The sequence below is a fragment of the Stylophora pistillata genome, chromosome 5 (genome assembly GCF_964205215.1).
Source record: "Stylophora pistillata chromosome 5, jaStyPist1.2, whole genome shotgun sequence".
Classification (NCBI taxonomy): domain Eukaryota; kingdom Metazoa; phylum Cnidaria; class Anthozoa; order Scleractinia; family Pocilloporidae; genus Stylophora; species Stylophora pistillata.
Genome location: NC_142523.1, coordinates 33,024,333 through 33,044,967, shown reverse-complemented (window position 1 = coordinate 33,044,967; position 20,635 = coordinate 33,024,333). Strand labels below are relative to the sequence as shown.

General features: G+C 38.6%; 2 protein-coding genes, 1 long non-coding RNA gene and 1 pseudogene across 9 annotated transcripts in view; 2 read left to right on the top strand and 2 right to left on the bottom strand.

Annotated features, from left to right (window-relative positions):
• Nucleotides 1-814, bottom strand: part of LOC148731546 (uncharacterized) — a 6,809-nt gene extending 5,995 nt beyond the window's left edge. Inside the window, exons 1-3 of the mRNA XM_088761923.1 lie at nt 655-814; nt 234-284; nt 23-55 (exon numbers count right to left, since the gene is read on the bottom strand). Coding sequence (XP_088618049.1) covers nt 23-55; nt 234-284; nt 655-814 — 244 coding nt within the window. The remainder of the gene's footprint in view (nt 1-22; nt 56-233; nt 285-654) is intronic.
• The window catches only part of LOC111329874 (uncharacterized), a 17,059-nt gene extending 7,731 nt beyond the window's left edge, over nt 1-9,328 (top strand). The window contains exons 1-7 of one of the 6 annotated variants that reach the window (XM_088760531.1): nt 671-789; nt 2,162-2,271; nt 2,681-2,760; nt 3,314-3,423; nt 3,775-6,448; nt 6,690-6,981; nt 8,171-9,328. In XM_088760531.1, coding sequence (XP_088616657.1) covers nt 6,402-6,448; nt 6,690-6,981; nt 8,171-8,641 — 810 coding nt within the window. In that variant the 5' untranslated portion in view covers nt 671-789; nt 2,162-2,271; nt 2,681-2,760; nt 3,314-3,423; nt 3,775-6,401 and the 3' untranslated portion in view covers nt 8,642-9,328. Of the gene's footprint in view, nt 1-670; nt 790-2,161; nt 2,272-2,680; nt 3,070-3,313; nt 3,424-3,774; nt 6,982-8,170 lie in introns of those variants that run through there. The other 5 variants (XM_088760526.1, XM_088760528.1, XM_088760527.1 and 2 more) reach the window with 5 other exon arrangements.
• A 5,546-nt stretch (nt 9,329-14,874) lies between these two features.
• LOC148731544 (uncharacterized) lies at nt 14,875-20,002 on the bottom strand. The gene is made up of 3 exons (XR_016001428.1): nt 19,765-20,002; nt 16,873-16,946; nt 14,875-16,310 (listed from the first exon to the last, which is right to left on the bottom strand). It is a non-coding gene; the product is annotated as an uncharacterized LOC148731544 (long non-coding RNA).
• LOC148731545 (TNF receptor-associated factor 5-like) lies at nt 15,445-19,541 on the top strand (annotated as a pseudogene). The gene is made up of 5 exons (XR_016001419.1): nt 15,445-15,576; nt 15,654-16,112; nt 16,888-17,068; nt 17,223-17,451; nt 18,030-19,541. The product of XR_016001419.1 is annotated as a TNF receptor-associated factor 5-like (transcript).
• Nucleotides 20,003-20,635: the final 633 nt, after the last annotated feature.

Below are 20,635 nucleotides of genomic sequence, written 5' to 3'. Positions count from 1 at the left end.
GATTCGTAGTCTATAATCTTACCATCTGAGTCATCAATTTGGAGTTGATGTTCATCTAAATGTAGAAGACAAAACAAAATACTAAACATTTAGCTCAGTAAATGCTACACACTGTGTGTGAAAGTCTGTCTAATGATCATTCATTCTTTGTTCAATCACTGGCATCCTTTTTTTCTTTTCTATCTCACAAAGAATATAGAATATAAATTTGTGGGTAAAGTTGGAAAGCTCACCAGTCCTGATTGAGTTTCTGGCCAACTGGGTAATGTACCTTCTAGTTTCTCCTTTAAAAAAAGTACATGTAGAAATTTGTTAAAGCTAATTGCACAAAATTGTTGCAATAATTATCTTACCACCTCAGGCAAAATAATGTAACTTAAGAATGCTAAATTTATGTCGATTGAAAATCATATTGTCAGACAAAAATCCCTTTCTAAATACACAACAGCATTTAAGAATTATTACCAGTCAGTTCTAAAATTGTTAACTTTTTTGGGAGAAAATACGTAAAGCAAAACTTACACCACTCACACATAAGCATTAATTTTGTCTTTTGGATTTTTACTTTGCAAGTGACCACTGACAATTTCTTGGTTCAAATTTTTTTGGGGGTTTTCAGTATTTGTTGTGAAATCATTGCTATGTTTAACTCACGTCCATTTGTTGGTAGAGATAAGCTGGATACAGCTGGAGTCACTGTTGGCTGTCTGGAACTTGCATTGATTACAAGAGTTGCCATTGATGGGGATGCAGCATTGACTATGGATGATTGAAGTGATAACTTCAGAGGTAAGTAGTCTATGATAGGAGTCATTAGTCACTTGATTCAGGTGTTGATATCAAGGAATAATGGATTTCTTGACATAAAGCTTGAAACTCTATGGGCCCCACCTCCCCTAAGTCTTGATGAATTGTGAGGAAATAATGGACACTTTGTTGACACTGATGATATCTGATCTTTTAGACGGTAATATTCTATAGGCTGATGTTTCTCTGCTGGGTTAAAATGTATTTCTATCTTGTGGTCATCATAACCAGTTTTTTTCTCCTTTTTTTTTCTAAACCAACCCAACAAGGTTCCTTATTGGAACTTCTTTTGGGAGGTGTGGGAGATGACAAAAGTTACAACTTTCAAGAAAAATAAATAGATAACATGATTTTTCCTGGATGAAATACTCAAGTTTGAGACTAATATGTAAGATGCTCAAACTGGTGGCCTGAGAAATTGCTAGCTTTCTTTATTTGTCGAAAAAAAAGCTTGTTCACACTACTTCAAGTATTTATCTTTGGTTAATGTGTTGATAGTTCATTTTTTATTATATTTAACTCACATCCAGTTGAAGGTAGTGATACACTAGATATAGCTGGGGTAATTAGAGGCCTTCTCGAGCTTGAATTGTTTTGCTGTTGTGCTGTACATAAATAAACAAATTTCAGAAGTAAAGCATAAACTATTAGGAACCCTAACTGGTAGGAGGCTGACCATTTGGCTTAGTATTTACACTATGGGGTTAAGGGGTTCAGCTCACAAACTACAGAGAACAAATCCAGATAGCTAGGGGAGTGGAACCAAGGACCACTAGATTTCAAATCTAGAACACTTAACCACTCAGCCATGCGGCCACCACACCTGTGAGAGAGTTCCATCGATAGTTAATTTTTTCTAAGCAATTTTTATGTTGAAATAGTGTGTTATTGAAAAATTTTGTTCAATTTTTTACCAGTGAACTTCACCCCACTATGCAAACACTTTTAGCAGGGGATGGAATCATACATCAATTGCCCAAGAATTAATTTGCCTGGTCACATTGCCTCCCAAAATCTATTCTGGTGTAAGAAAATTTAACTGACTTAAGTGTGGCCTTTTGAATATGCAGATCTGGACTCAATATGTCCTTTCCTTCAATTGTACTCTGTTAGTTTGTGTTTGCAAATTTACTAATTGAAGAACAAAGTCATTTCTCATTTTATCAATTCATCTAAGCAACTTTTCAACATTTCACACTGGACTAATATGTCAAATGCTCAAACTGCAATAGCTCATAACAATACTCGAAAAGTCTGTTTACCCTATGTCGATGAGGTTGGTTGCTTTTGTTTTACTGCAACTGCCCTAACATCATTTAATGTTTAACTCACATCCATTTATACTTGTTGGAAGATGTAAGCTTGGCACAGCTGGGGTCATTATTGGCCTTCCAGACCTTGCATTAGTCACAAGAGTGGCAGTTGAAGAGGCTGCAATGTTGGCTGTGGATGTTAAGATCAAAGGTAAGTGGTCAATAATAGCAGTCAATGGCTATATGATTCAGGCATTGAAATCAAGGAAAAGTGATTCTAGTTTTCTTCCTGTAAAGCTGGGAACTCTACAGGCCCCACCTCTCTTATCTGCTTATGAAAGTAGAAGGTAAATAGAGACCCGCTTTAACCCTCCATCAATTATCAATGGGATTGTCTTGGGCTGTGGATGAAAGAAAATAAAATTTTGGGGGTGGTGGGGTTGCTATGGTGGCATCTTTTATCTTTATAATAATTATTTCCTGAAAGGTTGGGATATAAATTGATCTTTCTTTAAAGGGGCTAAGAACGTTATATTGTGTTATTTCTGAGGGGGTGGGGCATCAGTTGGCCTTTGATATCTTTTCTTTGGGTATAAATTGTGACTTTTCTGATTAATTAGGGGTGCATGTCTAGCTATTAAATGGAATGGTCCTCAGCAATTGATGTCCATAGTTGTTTGCGTGGTTATGGAATGTTACGGTAAGTCAACTTACATCCACTGGAAGAGACTGAACTAGTATTTGCTTGGCTGTTTGAATGAAATGCATTGGCTGTTGGTGAATAAAAACAATAACATCAGAGGTAGTTGTAATAATTGTGTTTTCTATGTCAGATGTCAATAGCTATTCCTGACCAGGATTGTATTAATTAGCTTTATTGGGTTGTTATTTGTATGTTTATGGAATGTTAAGTTAACTTACATCCACTAGAAGAGGCTGAACTAGTATTTGCTTGGCTGTGGGAATAAACAGCATTGGCTGTGGATGAAATAAAGTAATAACATCAGAGGTAACTATAATAATTGTGGTCTTTAAGTCAGATGCCAATAGTTATTCAGGTATATTGTATTAAAATAATAGCTTCACTGGGTTGTTGTTTGCATGTTAATGGGGTGTTAAATGAACTCACATCCACTAGAAGAGGCTGAACTAGTATTTGTTTGGTAGTTGGAATGAACAGCATTGGCTGTGAATGAATTGAAATAACAACATCAGAAAGAGTTATTGAATAATAACTGTGTTTTTTATGTCAGATGGAAAGTTAAGTTAACTTACATCCACTAGAAGAGGCTGAACTGGTTCTTGCTTGGCTGTTGGAATTAACAGCATTGGCTGTGGATGAATCGAACTAACAATATCAGAGGTAGCTGTAATAATTGTGTTTTTTTACGTCAGATGTCAATAGTTATTCCAGTATTGTATTAATTAGCTTCATTGGGTTGTTGTTTACATGTTTATGGAATGTTAAGTCAACTCACATCCATTAGAAGAGGCTGAATCAGTATTTGCTTGGATGTTGGCATTAAAAGCATTGGCTGTGGATGAATTGAAATAACATCATCAGAAATAGCTACTAAATAATAATTGTGTTTTTTTTACGTCAGATGTCAGTAGTTATTCCAGTATTGTATTGCATTGCTTCATTGGTTTGAAACTCAGATATTCTTTGGCCCCATGCTTATTAATTGATGAATATGGCATGCCTTCAATACAGGAATCAAAATTTGCTTTCCTTGTGTGAAGATGGAAACTCTGCACCATTACCCCGCAGGCTGCTGCAAGGCCACAGTTCAGCTTGCATTTTTTGCAAGCCAAAAGGAAAAAGGCTTATTAAAAGAAGCATATCTCCAGGATAAGGAATTGAAGGAGTAGCTATGCTATTTAAGAGGGAAACTTATGAAAATACATAATTTCTATCACAATTTTATGAGCAATGTACTCAACAAAATTGCTTGAAGTCATGAGCCACTTTCTATAGAAATGAAATGTAAACTTTTTCGCAGATCAAATAATATCAATGGCTCGAAAGAACCTTCTTGGGTTATGAACTACAAAAAGAAGTGCCTGGAGCGTGTGAAGAAGTGTAGGGAGAAACACTCACTCGTGGCTGATTTTTCTTTTGCTTTTTGACTTTTTGACTTTTCTGCTGTTGTCACTTACTTGTGTGTTTTATATCAAAACCATGCATGGTCCAGCCTTTTGTATTAGTATTCAAAGTATGACATAATCATTTCATGTAGCTCATAGATCATAGTTATTATAATAATTATGTAAATAGCAGTTAAAGAACTACCGGGAGGAAGGTACAAAAATACTCTCTTCTTTCGATTTCCGCCAAAGTGCTCTAAGATCTCGGCACCACTGAGAAGGCCGTCGGCTACCTTCATCATGGCATGGCCACGAGCATAAGATTTAATAACTTCAAGACTGTGTAAGGAAAAGAAAAGGGATAGAAACGGTAAATTCAGTCTGAGCGGTCAGTATAACTTGAGTGGCATAACAGTGGAATGATGACACAAGGAGATATTTAAATGGGTCAAAGTAATTCTTTTTACATTTCGGAGGTACTAGTACAGTGTTAAAATACAACATCAGCAAAGATTAGGTATGACGGGCAATGTCAGCAAAGGGTCCCACCCATCTCACCATTCGAGCCTCGCAAGAAGACGACTGTGGAACGAGTTAGCTGCAATCTATTATTAGTAAACTTCTGTTCCATTAAAAGTGTCAAATATATGATTTGGAAATCTTAAATTCTGTGTTGTTTCTTTAACCGGTTTTAGGCCTTTTCCTCACTAATTTACTGGCCATCCTATGCCTTGGTTATACTGCAAGCAGCAATTGTAATAATTTAAGCCGAGAAAGCTGTTGTGTTCCTGCTAAACGAGAGGTTTTCCCATTGCGCGTTTTTGTCGTTCACAAGAAAGGTGCTTACTCTTAACCGAACCCACGGTATTTTACTTAATGCGACTGCTATTTACAAACCATTTTTAATAGAGTACTGTGAAGAACTATGCGTACCTTGATAAGTCTTTCCCCGCCAGGAATGGAAAAGCGGCGGTCAGGTTGGTGCCGATGGCATCTGCGTCCTGGCTCTTGGTGAATGAGATATCTCTTACTTTTCCCGCAGTCACCATTCTTCCCAACTCAGCTTTGCTTGGTACAGCAGTTAACCTTTTATCCAAAAGGACAAAAGTTCTTGATAGGGAACGGGTCGCGTGGCTCATATTAACGATCTTGCTTTGTATATTACCAACGAAGAACTACATGAACCAACGAGTAATCCGTGTGTGGCAACGCTTCGAAAGCGTGAAGTCAATGTGCGAAAATGTAGAGAATTGATGCCACTTAATTAGTAACTTGAACGCCTTTTGTGGTTTTCGGTAAGGCGTGTTTTAAAGGAGACAAATACAAAAGATTTTTATCGCAAGTAAGTGAGTGAAATCGCTTAATAACTGTGCTGAAAACTGTAACGACATATGGCAGTCTTCAGGCGACTCTTTAAGCAGTCGTTCGTTCTGGCCTATAAATCGTACTAGCAAAACGCTCGATGCATGATGCATCGGTAACCGGTCGTTCCGCCAAACATCGCGGTTTATATAATCTTAATAAGCGCGCGTTTCACAAGGTGCCTGTTCGCGGCTGGCTTGCGTGACTGTATTTTCCTCCCAGAAGGAAAGGGAAACAGTAGACGCCTGCACACAGGCTAGTTCGCAGCCAACACACGATCAATGTTTCCCGTTTGCCACGAAGGTGAAAAGCCGATCAACCAACAGAAAAAGAGTTTCGTCTATTTTTGAATTTTTTTTTTTAACTTATTCGATGTAGTAGCTTGTCGGAAAGAAAGTACGATCTTTTTGTCTTTTTTGTGCGTTTTTCTTTTTCCTTTTTTTTTTTTTTACTTGTTTTTTTGGAATAACGGCTGCATTTAGAGTCTCGCGGAAGGAATTTGGGTTGTTTTCCGCTTTGCTTTGTAACTTTAATGAGTAAGTCAAAAGATGATACAAAACAAGGTGTGAGAACTTTTTACTTTCCTTTGGAGCTATTGTTTTCCTGTTCCTCACTGTGTTGAGATCTTTGTTTCGGATTTGCGTTCTTTGTTTTTTTGTGACTTGTGAATTTCGCAGGTCTTGCGCCGATGACGAGCCCCAAAAAAGCTGCTCTAACAGTGTGTTAGTTGAACTTCGCGTTGACTGTGAATCACGCTCTCGTAATTGAGAAGTCATTAATCTAAATGAATTTATAGATCTGCAACGGGGTCCCCGTATTAACTTGATTCAATGGCTTCAACGGCGGTCTCTGCTGGCCGATACGCTTCGGTGTGCCCAATGTAACGAGGACATGGTCCTGATACAGAGGAACAGAAATCATGTTGATGGACACCTTTGGTAAGTCAATAAAGGTTCTACAGTCTGTCTTACCTCGTTCAATCTATTGTCTCCCTCCAATCTCTCGTGATTGGTATTAAGGAAAAATCTATCTGCAGAACTTTGTACAGGGTAATTGCAGTGTTGCTTATAAAAATATGGCCATTTATGTTCCACTCCAACACGAATCATATCCAGTGGGAAGGTCTGTTATGCCCGTATACATTTCGAATTACGTCTTCTTCTTTTTCCCTATTAATAGGCGCTGCAGCAGCTGTAAAAAGAAAAGAAGCTTGCGTACCAATAGTTTTTTTGAAGAGTTTCCCCGCGTACCACTGGGAACGCTGCTCCTTGCAATCCACCATTTTGTCTATGAAGATTCCCAGCGACAAACAGCGCGGAGATTAAACCTCAACCCAGGCCTGGTGTCAAAAATATACCGACGGCTGCAAGATGTGTGTTCCAGAGATCTGGACGAGAGGCCTTTCATACCATTTGGAGGACCAGGAGCCGCCGTTAAGTGTGACGAGAGCAAGTTCAATCACAAAGCTAAGGTAAGAACGAAAAATGAAAGCCAATAACTCCAAGAAACACTAAGAAGAAAGCGAAGTGAACCTTCACTAGTTTATCGAAGATTCTAGAGGAAATCTAAGTTGGCTCAAAACAAACTCTACAAATTATAACCTAAATACAGTTTGACTGATCGAACCAGTGTTAATTAGTTTTTTTTTCCCTGAAATTCCGTTACTAAGGCGACCGTGTAACATTCACTTGGTCCCCTAATTGGTTACTGGTGCTGTATTGAAAGAACAGTGAGGTAAAATATCCTCATTCTGTACGCAAGAATATTCAAAATCTTTCGGGTAGAAAAATTCTGTTGGTCAGATGACAAGCAGAAAAAATCTCCTTCGCCACTATTGCTTTCTACAGCTTTCTTATTTTTCCTTACCTCCGTTAGCGTAAAAAATGAGCCAACTGACTTTGATTTTAACCTAAAAATTACAATATCAAACAAGCGAAAGCGAAAGTATTTGGATACAACATAACTCATAACGTTCAGCATAATTAGATTATCATCTGCGTAAGTGCGCGTCAACTGCACGCGCGAGATTTTATATGTAGCGCGCGCACATAATGCAGAGATGATCCCAAGTTGTTTAGCCGGAAGATGATTGGTGACCAAACATGATCACACATCGCTTGGTTACCAAACATTTTGACGTTATGCTTAGTGGCCTAACATGCATTCCTTCCAATGGGAGTAGAAGTATTCTAAGTTATTTAACTGGGGTAACCGCCGGGCTAATGGACTAATATAATCAAACGCAAAGTAAACCTAACACCAGTTTCATTTATCAAAACGGTAAAGGAGAATGCTCAGCTATTTAACAATTATTCGCCGAAGGCGAGGTGAATATCGTCGAATAATCCCCGAGACGAAGTCGAGGGGATTATTCGACAATATTGACCGAACCTGAGGCGAATAATTGTTTTAGTATAATTTCAGAGCTGAACAACAGAGAAATTTCTAAAATCATAACATTTTAGTAACATTTATTAACATTTTATTTTAGCATTTTATATAAACCGCGTGGAGCTGTTTATATTGCGTCATATAAGGAACCGCTCGACCAATCAGATTGCTGGAAACTCTTTGCTCAGCTCTGAAATTATACTAAAAGGCATTGTTATGTGTTCTTAAGACTTTCTGTGCAGTAGCAAATCCGTTCGCCTCTTTTCCAGTTTAACCGAGGAAGGAGAGCAGCCAGAGATGCTTGGGTATTTGGCATAGTCACTACCGACTTTAGTCCAGCTCGTGGTTACTTCCAAGTTGTAGAGAGGCGGGATATCGCGACACTGGATCCCATAATCTCGAAGTGTATCCGACCAGAAACAGAAGTCTACACCGATGACTGGGCCTCATACAGAGGTATGGAACACCGTATAAATAACGTCGCCGCGCACCGAATTGTCGTACATGCCCGACACTTCGTTGATCCTGTTACTGGCGTCCACACTCAGGAGGTAGAGTCCTGCTGGAATAATCTTAAGTTGGGGCAAAAAATAAGAAGAGGTATGAAAAAAGAAGATCTTCAATCATACCTGGACGAACAGATGTGGCGTCAGTGGAGAGGGGGGCCTCACAGGCAAATTATGCAAAATCTTCTAGAAATTTTGCCCCTTCAGTATGCAATTACCGACGCAGCACTTTAATTTGTTAGTTTTAAGGCCACGGCTGATACTTAACCTTGAAGAAAATCGTAAAGAAACATTTTTCTTCTACTATATCTTTTAAAAATTTTTTACCTTAGCTGCTTTCGATGCGATTTAGCGAAAATTTTAAAGACATAACCGACTGATGGAAGTTTATGAACATCGTGTTTAGAAAGATGATTTTGTATGATAACAATCACCAAAACAGAAGCAGAGTTTTTTAGTTCAAAGTTTGCCAGAAGTTATAATCGCTAAAATTTGTAGTTGGAAATCCGCCAGTGCTTTAAACCCTTTTAATTTTTTTCCAAAAGCGCTCTCTTAGAATTCCGTTCCTGTCAAGAAACACTAACCTTTCAGCCGCTCTAGATTTTCGCATGAAGAGTTCATGCAGAATTTGAGTGTAGGTGGACCAAAAATAATGTTGGCGACATATCATAACATGTTTATAATTCGAGCGAGATTCCCATGTTAAATTTGATTTTATTACGTTTTCGCATCTTTCCTTTGACCAATGGAAAAGACAAATGTAAAATAACATTACAAAAGACTGCGTTTGTTCATTTCTTCACTAACTAATAAATTTGCTTTTCATTGTCGCTCAATTAAATTATGATATTCATTATTCCAGTAAATGTTAAATGTTATACTTACGACTATTCCATGTTTAATAAAATCTAAAAAAGCAAATGTAGCCTCCTTGTACGTTTACATAAGGTCATATCCAAAGCGCTGTTCCTCGATGGATGGCCGTAGGAGGAACTCCAAAAACGAGCTGGATATGAAGATAACGCGGAATCCTAAAGGAAACGGCTTCCCCGAAAATAACTGTTCCCCGAAGGGACTGGAAATTTCTTGCTTTTAGTTTTTTTTCCTTTGTTTTTGAAATAAGGCCTTCCAGATTTAGAGGTTAGAAACTCTCTGATCTCAAGCGAATGCTGATGACTGCGAGACTGAACGACGTAAAGTTATTTGTGATTTTATTTCGAAAATTTATTTAAGCTGTCTGACAGCAGAGTCAAATGATTCCATGTAATTAGTTACACTGCTATACAATGTGTCCATAACTGTCCCCCTACGGTACCAAAATTTATAGTTCCTTTCAAGTTATTTCCATACCGTACAAGCTGCTTTGTTCTGATGTGAGTGGTTAGTAACACATATCAATGGAACTTTTAATTTCATGTGTTACGTGTTCGCTTTGTTAGAAACGACTGTTTTTAATGACCCGAATATGACAGCTTCCTGAAAGAAACGGCCGCCCAAAACTAACAGCCTCCTTTGCTTGCTAAATCCGAAAATTACGGGGGGGTTGTTACTTACAGAACTCCACGGTATGGTGTAGGGCTGGTGGGGTCTAATGGGAAGGGATATATATTTTTTTCGTGTCGTGGTGAGTGCGGTTTCGAATGGTCATGCGAGCAAAAGGTTTTTCTGACCGAGCACGAGTAAGTCTTGAATACAAAGGATATTCAGGAAAATGCCATCTCGAATCACAGTGAAGTCTTCCATGCAAATCACAGTAGTTATACCATAGCTCTCAAAAATTAAATTGGTGATTAAGCTCAAGCCAAGAGACCGTGATCTAGGTCATAGACTCTCGGCTAAAGTTAATGAACGAAAATATACTTCCTTAAATAAGGGTGTATGACGAAAAGTTGAAATTCTTTTAAAGTTGGATGACTCTGCTCCTTGCCCGAATGTAACGGTGAATAAGCTTAGCTGACTATTTTAAAAGGTACGAAATACATTTTTTAGTGCCTGATGACAATATATTGTCAGCCTGAAAAGCTATGCCATTGCTGTAATTGGTTTTAAGGCACACTATTCTTAAAAACAACAAGTTTCTCAAATTAGCGCAGAGCTATGGATTGCTCCTGAAGCGCATTTAATGAGTTTTGCCCATAGAGGCGTATGCTCAGAGTTAGCCAAGATAACAAAAATGAATAAAATTTGCACAGATATATTTGAAGAAAGGATCATTTTAAGAGAAAAAGGTTAAAGATCAAAGTTTATGAACTTGTTTCTCACGTGTAAACCATTTAATGGAACCCTTGGTTGCTCAACGTCTCTGCAGTTTAGTTTGCTGTCATCCCGAACCTTTTGCAGCCTTTATGTTTCCCCTGGTTCCACTGAGTTTGTAAAATTGCTTTTCAAGTCTAAAAACCCGTTGATGATAACAAGATGTCTCCTCTGTGTCTGCCGCGAGCGTTTCATCAGCTGCCCGTTCCCACGCCAGAAGTGCTATGAATACAACAACAAGAAGCCTTTTAGTATTGATCGCTAAACACAGTAGTAACTTAGAAGGATGATAAACTCTCCCCAACCCAATCGCTTATTGGTGTTCCAAAATAATACAACGGCGGCCATGCTGGTGTTCCAAAGTTGAACTCTTTTCTTGAGTGAACACTTTCTTTAGTTCCAATAAGTTTGCATGCAACGCGAGTGGTAACGCGCTATAAGATTTTAAGTCGGAGGCTTTCTTTGCGAGCTCAGATGTCTCTAGCTTACAAACACCAGAATAAATTTACTTCGATGATTCAGGACAGGACACCCGCTAGAGCTCTGGGTATCAGGTGCCGGTATTATTGAAAAAACTGTTTATGTTTGTTAGTATCACGATATTTTTCTCTCGACGAAGTGTATTGCGTTTCATTTTCCCCCAGATAAGTTACAATACAATGCATATACAATATTTAAACATGGTGAGGTTTAAAGCTGCAAGCTTGTTGGACCATGTAGAAAATAAGTTGTAAAAAAAAAAAAGAAGCTTTCATTGAGGAAACTATAGGGCGCAACATGCAGTTGACTGAGCATTTTGAATCAATCTTTCATGAGTATTTGTTTGCTTATCGCAAATTTCACAGTTGTCCCACGGCTCTTTTAGCCTTAACAGAGGACTGGAGATCTGAACTTGACAAGCACAACATTATTGCAACGGTAGCGATCGACCTTAGCAAGGCGTTTGATTGCCTACTCCACGATCTGCTCCTTGACAAAGTTAATTTTTGTGGACTTGAAAAAAATTCCGTTTCACTCTTACGGAGTTATTTATCTTCCCGATATCAACGGGTTACTGAGGAATACTTTCTCCACGTGGATGGGTGTGCATACCGGAGTACCACAAGGGTCATTACTAGGACCGCTATTGTTTAATATCTTCATGAATGACCTCATATTCGCGGTTGAGAATTGTAGACTTCTTAGTTATGCAGACGACACTAAACTCTATTTATCAAACCATGATCCCCGAGCATTGGAGGAAGCCTTAAACCGAGACTTAGCCAGTACAACACAATGGTTTCGATAGAGTGGGTGGTAGCAATCCATACAAAGATCAGGGTTTGGTGTTAGCTTATTTGGTGTTAGCTGATTAACTGATGAAACACTGATTGGGATTTCCAGTTAGAATGCGCAGGGAGGCCAATACCTATTTCCAGTGAGATAAAATTATTAGGTGTAACATCGGATGACAAGCTGAAATTTGGTGCTCATGTAGCATCAATCTGTAGAAAGATGGCGGGTCAGGTTAATGCTTTAAATAGGCTCAAAAATATCCTGCCTCTTAAAACCAAGGAAGCACTTTATCGCGCATTTATTTTACCTCACTTTGATTATTGTAGCCAGATATGGCACCACTGTGGGGAAAGGAATACAACGAAAATGCAAAGGGTAAATCAACGTGCGCTTAGATATGTATATAAAGATAAGGTTATTTCATATGAAGAATTGCTCGATTATACCGCCTTGAATACGACACTGAAGAGTCGTCGGAGGACTCAAGACATGTTGCTAACGGTCGATAACTGCTTTCAAAATAAGGCTCCCAGACCTATTGCTGACTTAGTTCAACAAAGGAGGAATGATTACAATTTAAGAGGCAATAACAAGCTTTCCTTACCTAAGATTAACAGTACCAAGCATGGTCTTAAGTCATTTCGTTATTTTGCCGCTAAGACATGGAACGCGCTACCAGATGCTATGCGCGCAAAGGCTGGCACAATAACATTTTTTCACGATACCGGTCGCCTAAAATTTATTCAAAATATATGAACTTCATATATTTACTTAACGGTCCTATCCCAGTTGGCTTGTTAGCTCAATTGATCGAGCGCTGCACTAGTATCGCAGAGGTCAGTGGTTCGAATCCCGTAAAGGCATGATTTTTTTCAGGTCTGATTTTCGCTATTGCATAAATAGCGCTCTCTACTGCGAGGATCGTGCATCATACGTATCTACAACCGCAGTTCAAAATATATGAAATTCATATATTCATTGTATGATTTATCATCACGGGTTTATTACGAATCAACTTAACGGCCTGCTCCCAGTTGGCTTGTTAGCTCAATTGGTAGAGCGCTGCACTAGTCTCGCAGATGTCAGTGGTTCGAATCCCTTTCAGGCCTGACTTTTTTTCAGGTCTGATTTTTGCTATTGCATAGAGCTCTCTACTGCGAGGATCATGCATCATACGTATCTACAACCGCAGTTCAAAATATATGAACTTCATATATTCATTGTATCTGATTTATCATCATGGGTTAATTACGAATCCTGCTACTGCTACTGCTACTGCTACTGCTACTGCTACTGCTACTGCTACTACTACTACTACTACTACTACTACTACTACTACTACTGCTGCTGCTGCTGCTGCTGCTGCTGCTACTACTACTACTACTACTACAAACAAGCCGTGCCTCCAGAATCGAAAACTAAATCAGTACTATGTACTTACTGGATAGAAAACTATTTGGTTCGAGGTCATGACGCGGTCCTATCCCAGTTGGCTTTTTAGCTCAATTGAGAGAGCGCTGCACTAGTATCGCAGAGGTCAGTGGTTCGAATCCCGTAAAGGCATGATTTTTTTCAGGTCTGATTTTCGCTATTGCATAAATAGAGCTCTCTACTGCGAGGATCATGCATCATACGTATCTACAACCGCAGTTCAAAATATATGAACTTCATATATTCATTGTATCTGATTTATCATCATGGGTTTATTACGAATCCTGCTACTGCTACTGCTACTGCTACTGCTACTGCTACTGCTACTGCTACTGCTACTACTACTACTACTACTACTACTGCTGCTGCTGCTGCTAGTACTACTAGTACTGCTACTGCTACTGCTACTGCTACTGCTACTGCTACTGCTACTGCTACTACTACTACTACTACTACTGCTGCTGCTGCTGCTGCTGCTGCTGCTGCTAGTACTACGACTACACTACAACAAACAAGCCGTGCCTCCAGAATCGAAAACTAAATCAGTACTTTGTACTTACTGAGTGGGAGGGCCGGATAGGAAACTATTTGGTTCGAGGTAATGACGCTTGGACCGAGTGCACAAAGGTCCGTGTCTCGTGACCGTCAGCCAAATATTTTGCCGTCCGGTCCGAACATTAAGGAGCCCCTCCCAGGGGTTTTAGGAACAAGGGAACTGGAACATTTATCAAATTACTTTTACGGAACAAGGGAACTCTTGAGTAGATTGTTGGGAACAAGCGAAAATCGATCTACTTTCAATAATAATTTTTTTTAACTTTCCGAGCCTCTAAAATATAAAACAAATATGGGGAACAACGATAAACATTTTTGGGGATAAAGGGAACAATACAAAAATTTTCGGGATCAAGGGAACATGAGCTAAAAACATTTTTGGGAACAAGGGGTTTTGTTAATGGGGAAAAAGTAATGAAATCCAAGATGATTAAAAACAAGGGAACATGTACCTTCCCTTCCCCCGTGTAAATAATGCCTAAGCGGATGTCACATTTTTAACCTACGTGACATCATTATTGGCCGCCATTTTAATGTCGCGTCGCGCCAAACCTTTGAAATTCAATCTTGCTTTGTCAAAAGACGAAACACCCTTTCATACAGAAAAATTTAAAAAGATTAATCTTCAAAACCAGACAAAGCGCGCCCGCGACTGAAACTCTTTCTAGCCTTCAGCGTGGCATCCCCTTCGTGAGAACGTCATTATTACAAAGGAAAGGCATTGATAATGGAGTGGGTTAATTATAACCAATAACCTTTTATGGAGAAAATCTCATCACATCACTGTGGTTCTCAGAAAGGTCCTAAGGGACTTGGCAATAAACTGGGAAACCCCTTTACGTGACGACCTCAATAAAAAGGGGGTAAACCGACTAAACAAAATAATACATTAAATTCAAGACCTTGCTGAATTATTTGACGATAAATGTACCAATTACTGCCAATACCAGAACTTGAACAAAGGAAATGAATTTATTAACCGCACAAAGGTAAAAATGACCTTCGAAAATCTTAGCATACTCTGCTTGTAATCTGAGGTTATTTGAGCAGCTTATACTAACAAGGAAACTTTACCGTTTCAGGCCGTGACCGAAGATCCCAAACTTTGTAAAATGCCTCATCAAAAGGGTAATTCCTCATTTTCTAATTTTGATGACGTCACTTGAAAACCAGATAAAGCGCGCTCGCGAATGAAACTCTTTCGAGCCTTTAGCGTGGCATCCCCTCCGTGAGAATGTCATTATTACAAAGGACAGACCTCGCTGATGGAGTAGGTTAAGGTAAGATACTAGGGAACCCCTTTATGAAAGGACATAAATATTAAGGGCTGAGCCAACTAGACAAAGCATTCCATTAAATTCACGACCTGACTGAAGAATTCAATAATAAGCGTACCCACTACCGTCAATACCGGAACCTAAACAAAGGAAATTAATTTATTGACAGCGCAACGGAAATGTTGACTTTAAAAATAACATCACACTCTCGTAATTAGAGGCTATTTGAGCAGCTTACACTAACAAGGAGACTTTAATGTTAAAGACAGTTATCGAAGATCCTTATTCCATAAAAATGTCTCATCAAAAGGCCGAAGTGGTTTCCAAGTCCAACGAATTAACTTTTCTGCGAAAAGTGGATCTGGAATGCTGTATTTGGTGAGTTGAATATCATAGCCGGCTTTCATATCGCCGTCGCATTTCCAGTGCGACTATATTGCAATTTTCCTTTTCAGTTATAACATCGTGTTAAGGCCCGTTACCCTTGCCTGTGGGCACTCTGGCTGCCAAAATTGCATGGAAACTTGGGCGGAATCGAAAGTCACACCGGTATGTCCCCAGTGTCGGGCAAAGTTTCGAAAAGAAGAGCTGAAGATCAATGTGACGATGGACAAGGCCACCCGAGATTTGCCTGTTAAATGTAACAGCCAAGGCTGCCAGTGGAAGGGAAACTATAGCGATGCCAACGATCATCTAAAACATTGCCCAAAAGTACGAGAGAGGTGCCCCAACGAAGGATGCCAGCTCGTAGCGGCACGGGAAGAAATGACAGCACATGCTTGCCCTAAAGAAAGGATCGCATGTTCAGGATGCCAACTGCGCGTAACGAGGGAAAAACTACAATTCCACCGTAGATCTTTGTGCAGAGATTCTGCAGCTCTATGCCCCTTGAGATGTGGAGCGTCATTACCACGGTATGTTGCACTGATTCGGATAATTGAGCATTGTGATGTTTTAGTGTTGGCAATAGTTTTAAGTGAGGAAATTTTTAACATGAATAGCAGTATCCCTGTTTTTTCTCCGTTCAAATCTAAGATCACGGGCAGTCCTAATTTGTTTCTGGTGTCACACATTACGGAAAGTTGTGACTCAGCTGCATTCCTCAAATATAACTGAAAGAGAAGAGTTATATTTCATGATCAAGAAACGATTTGAGAAACAGATATAATGCCTATCATTCAATGGGGATCTAGGGGAAGGGCAAAGTGATACTCCCAAATGACTTTAAGTCCCCCATCCCCCCCCCCCCCAACCATCCCCTCTACAGGGCTGTAGCCAGATTTCAGGACAAGACGAGGCAAGTTTCGAGCGCCGAAGGCGCGAGCCGCTAGCGGGGTCTGGGGGCATGCCCCCCAGAAAACTTTCAAATCTAGAGGTTTAGAAATGCTATTTTAAGGATTTTCCGTGGCATTTTTGTTCAGAAAAGTCAATCTTTAAGAAAAAAATTAAAAAGGCCAAAGTTAAGACGAGGCAATTGCCTCGTCTTGCCTCATGCTAGCTACGCCGCCCTGCTCTAGATCTCCCCAAAGTTTACATCAAAGTCAATTTGTCTACAGAACCACCCTAAGGGTGTCACGCTTTTCCCACTTTTTCTTTTTCACTTTTTTTTTTATCACATCAACTGTTTGAATATATAACACCAGTAAAAATGGAAGATCTTGAACTATCACATACCTCTTTGAATTTTAGAAGGAACATCAACCTACATCTTCACCAATGCCCAGAGAAAGCTTTAATGTGCCAAGTACCTGGGTGCAAAAAAATTGTAAAAAGGAAGGACATGAACGTCCATTTGACGGAATCAACCACCACACATTTTGCCCTCCAATCAGGAGAAATCAAACGACTGCGTGGAGTAATATACTATAAGGTAAGCTGCCTTTTTACCAACCAAAAAATTAATAAACCTGTTCCAAGTATGTGGGGAAAAGGATAGCAACTGTTGCGTTTACCTTCAAAATCTTACCTAGAAAACCTTTTTAGGTACATTTCATAATAGCCATAAAAATCAATTTCTGTTTTAGAAATGCGACACAGAACCTATACAGCCCAAAGGGTTGTCTCCTTTTGTTGGAGAATTCCTAATTTTACAGAGAGCAGTACACAACAACCTTCAACTGCTGATGGAGACAATCCCTTAACAAGTGGGCCATTTATAGATGAAGGCTACAGATGGAGAGGACTGTACTTCAGACAACAAAAATTGTTCCTGCAGCTTCTCTCAGCATCCCATCCAGTTAGTGCAGAAGTTCAGTAAGAACATCAATTATTTTGTGTAAAGTGTTTATCAGTGTATTTAAAGGACAATGGTACCTTTGCCTTCTTTCATGTCCCAAGAGTGACTAACTCTATTTTCCTCACAAATCCAATACTCAATCAGGAGTAAAAGGTTATGAGAATTAGTTCACACATGGCAAAAGAGAAACTGATTACAGGTTTAAAAAAATAAACTAACAATTGGGGCTTGAGAAGAAATGATGTAAAATGCTAAATTTGCTGTATGTATGTTAATTACTAAATAAAACTTAAAAGTATTACAAAGGTAAATAATGATACAAAAGAACAGTAGAGTAAATAACAGATCTTCAAACAGGAAACTAGAGAGGTGCATGAAAAAAAAACAAAAAAACCAAACACTTCATCATACCTATTCATGCATCACTATACTAGAACTTGCTAACTGGTACATTCAAAGCTGAAACCGGCCCATGTATTTCCCCTGTTTAAGCTGAGAGACAATACCCAAATCTGGCATTAAAATACAATATCATAATGATAGTTGAGTGGAACAATGTTATGATATGTAAATATACTGAATTTTCTTTTTAAAGAATTGTAATGGCCCAAGGAAGTGACAAGGAGCAGGTGCTGGATTCAGATATGGTGTCCGTGAAAGAAAGAGAAATGTGGGGTAGGAGGTTAATGAACGTGGAAAGTCTACTCGATGGAAATGGAAGCCTTGATGTTAAGTTTATTATTTACTACCTCAATTTGTACTAATTACGTTAACAGGTCATAAAATGTTAAGTTCAGTCAGTACAAAAACAAAAACAAAAAAAATTAACCAGCATTTTTATTTATCTCTTACTTAACCGTCATAAATGTCTTGCTTGTGCTTTTAATTAACCAGCATTTTCATCTATCTCTTACTTAACAGTCATAAATGTCTTGCTTGTGCTTTTTTCTCATGACCACAAATTGAGAATATAGTTTTTGCAGTCTATAGAGGGTTAAGTCAGGCTGTTTATAAACTAAGGTTAGATCAACAAGCATTGATTATTTTGTTAAAATTGAATGGTTACAGTTGTGTAATAGCTTTTACAGTTGATTAGATTGGTAGTTATAATAACACATAACTAAATTAAACATTTTAAGATCTGTCAATGAGATCTGTCAATGACAGAAAGCTATTTCCTGTGAACTAATTACATTAATGGCTTATTTATTAAATAGAACTTACAACTGGACATGAATGTTCACCATTGATGCCTAAAGACTAGCCTGATACAGTTCTAATCTTTCGGTCATTCTGTATATAAAGTCTTTTTTCTAAATTGCTTTATCTACCTCAATTATAATTTTAAAGAACATGATTTCTCAGTCAGTCTTAGAAGAAAAAGGTTACATTAGCACATAGCATTTTCAATGCTGTTTTTCAAATGGAATTTTTCTAAATATCATCTTTCTATTTGTTTGCAAGAGATGAAAAAATCTCTTTGTTTTAGCCCATTTCCACTATTGTGGATCTCTGCAGGCAGCTACACATGAATGGGGCTGTTTTGTTTTGGTTCGAGTGCAAACCATGATTGAGAGGCCAAATTAACAAAAGCTAGAATAAATTTTAAAACCTGCCTCTGCTATGCATTCATCACTAAAAATATGAAAACACTGAAATTCATTAGTTACAGTACAATCTGCTAAACAATACCATTTGTCATCCTTGCTGGAAAAGCTTGTTTGTTAGTTTACTAGTTTGTTTGTTTGTTTAATTGTTTTATGAAAATATTTTGATCTTACCACCTTCATGGCTTATTTATCAAAGTAATATAACTTATAATTGAGTGTTATTGTTCACCATATATACTTAAAAACTAGCTTGATACAGTTCTAATAAAATCTTTTTCTGAACTGCATTATCTAACTTTACTTAGGTTTTAAAGAACATGATTTCTCAATCAATCTCAACTCAATGCAGATATATCTTTTCAGAATTTTTCTTGCCATATTCTCCAAAACATTTTAATGTTTCATAAGAGTTGTGTTCCTTTTCATAGTTGCAAATGACCAATTAAAATAGAGACACGAAAGTGTATTGAGCTTATGTAATAAAAATGGAATGTTTGTATTGTTGCATGCTATCTTGTATACCTTTTGGTGTGGTAAACTTGGGGTTGGAAAAATGGAGGGAAACACTTGCTAAAGTACTGAGATTTACAATAAACGAGAAATGTAAACTCCAGTTTTGAACTTAAGTTTGAAACTGAACAAAACGTTACTATAAATTATGAACCAGCGGGTCACAACACCCTCCCGTAAAACAATGTACAAGTAAGAGCCAATGCTCACCTTAGTGTCATTTCCTTCATCTCCTTAGCAACATTAAATTTTGCTTCTCTTATGTTTTTTCTTTCAAATTCGACGGAAAACATACTTCTGAAAAGTCCCGAATTCACGAACTAAATTCGACAAGTTTGCCAGATACATGGCCACTCTCGCTCGTCCCATGCTCCCTCCCAAGTCTTGTTACCAGATTACCTCTCATTTGCTGAAAGAAGATTAAACTGAGCTCGATGCCAAACCGAGCTCGATCAGAAATCGAGCTCGATATGAAACCAATACCGCAAGGAAAACCGAGGACGATATCGAGGCAAACCGAGCTCGATAAGAAACCGAGCTCGATTAGAACAGATGGAGTTTGTCGAGCTCGTCTTTTTGATCGAGCACGATATAGTTGGATCAAGCTCGAATAGAATTGACCGCATTTCGAGCTCGTTGATCCGAGGTTGGTTTGAACTGGTACTCGAATCGCTATTCGAGTACGGTGAACATGAACCGAGCTCGGTTGCCCAGATACCAAATGTGATCCCTTTGAACTGGTACTCGAATCGCTATTCGAGTACGGTGAACATGAACCGAGCTCGGTTGCCCAGATACCAAATGTGATCCGAGGTTTTTTTCCAAACCCCATCGCACTCCATAAGACTCTACTCTCCACCAGTCTTTCTCGTCAGTTCTGTAACCGAGCTCGATAAACGAGCTTTGTCGAGCTCGATTAGTTATCGAGCTCGATAAGTTATCAAGCTCGATAAGTTATCGAGTACGATTAGTAATCGTACTCGATTAGTAATCGTACTCGACTTGTAGTTATCGAGCTCGATTATGAAACGTGGTTTGCTTATCGAGCAGGAATGGTAATCGAGTACGACAAATGCATATC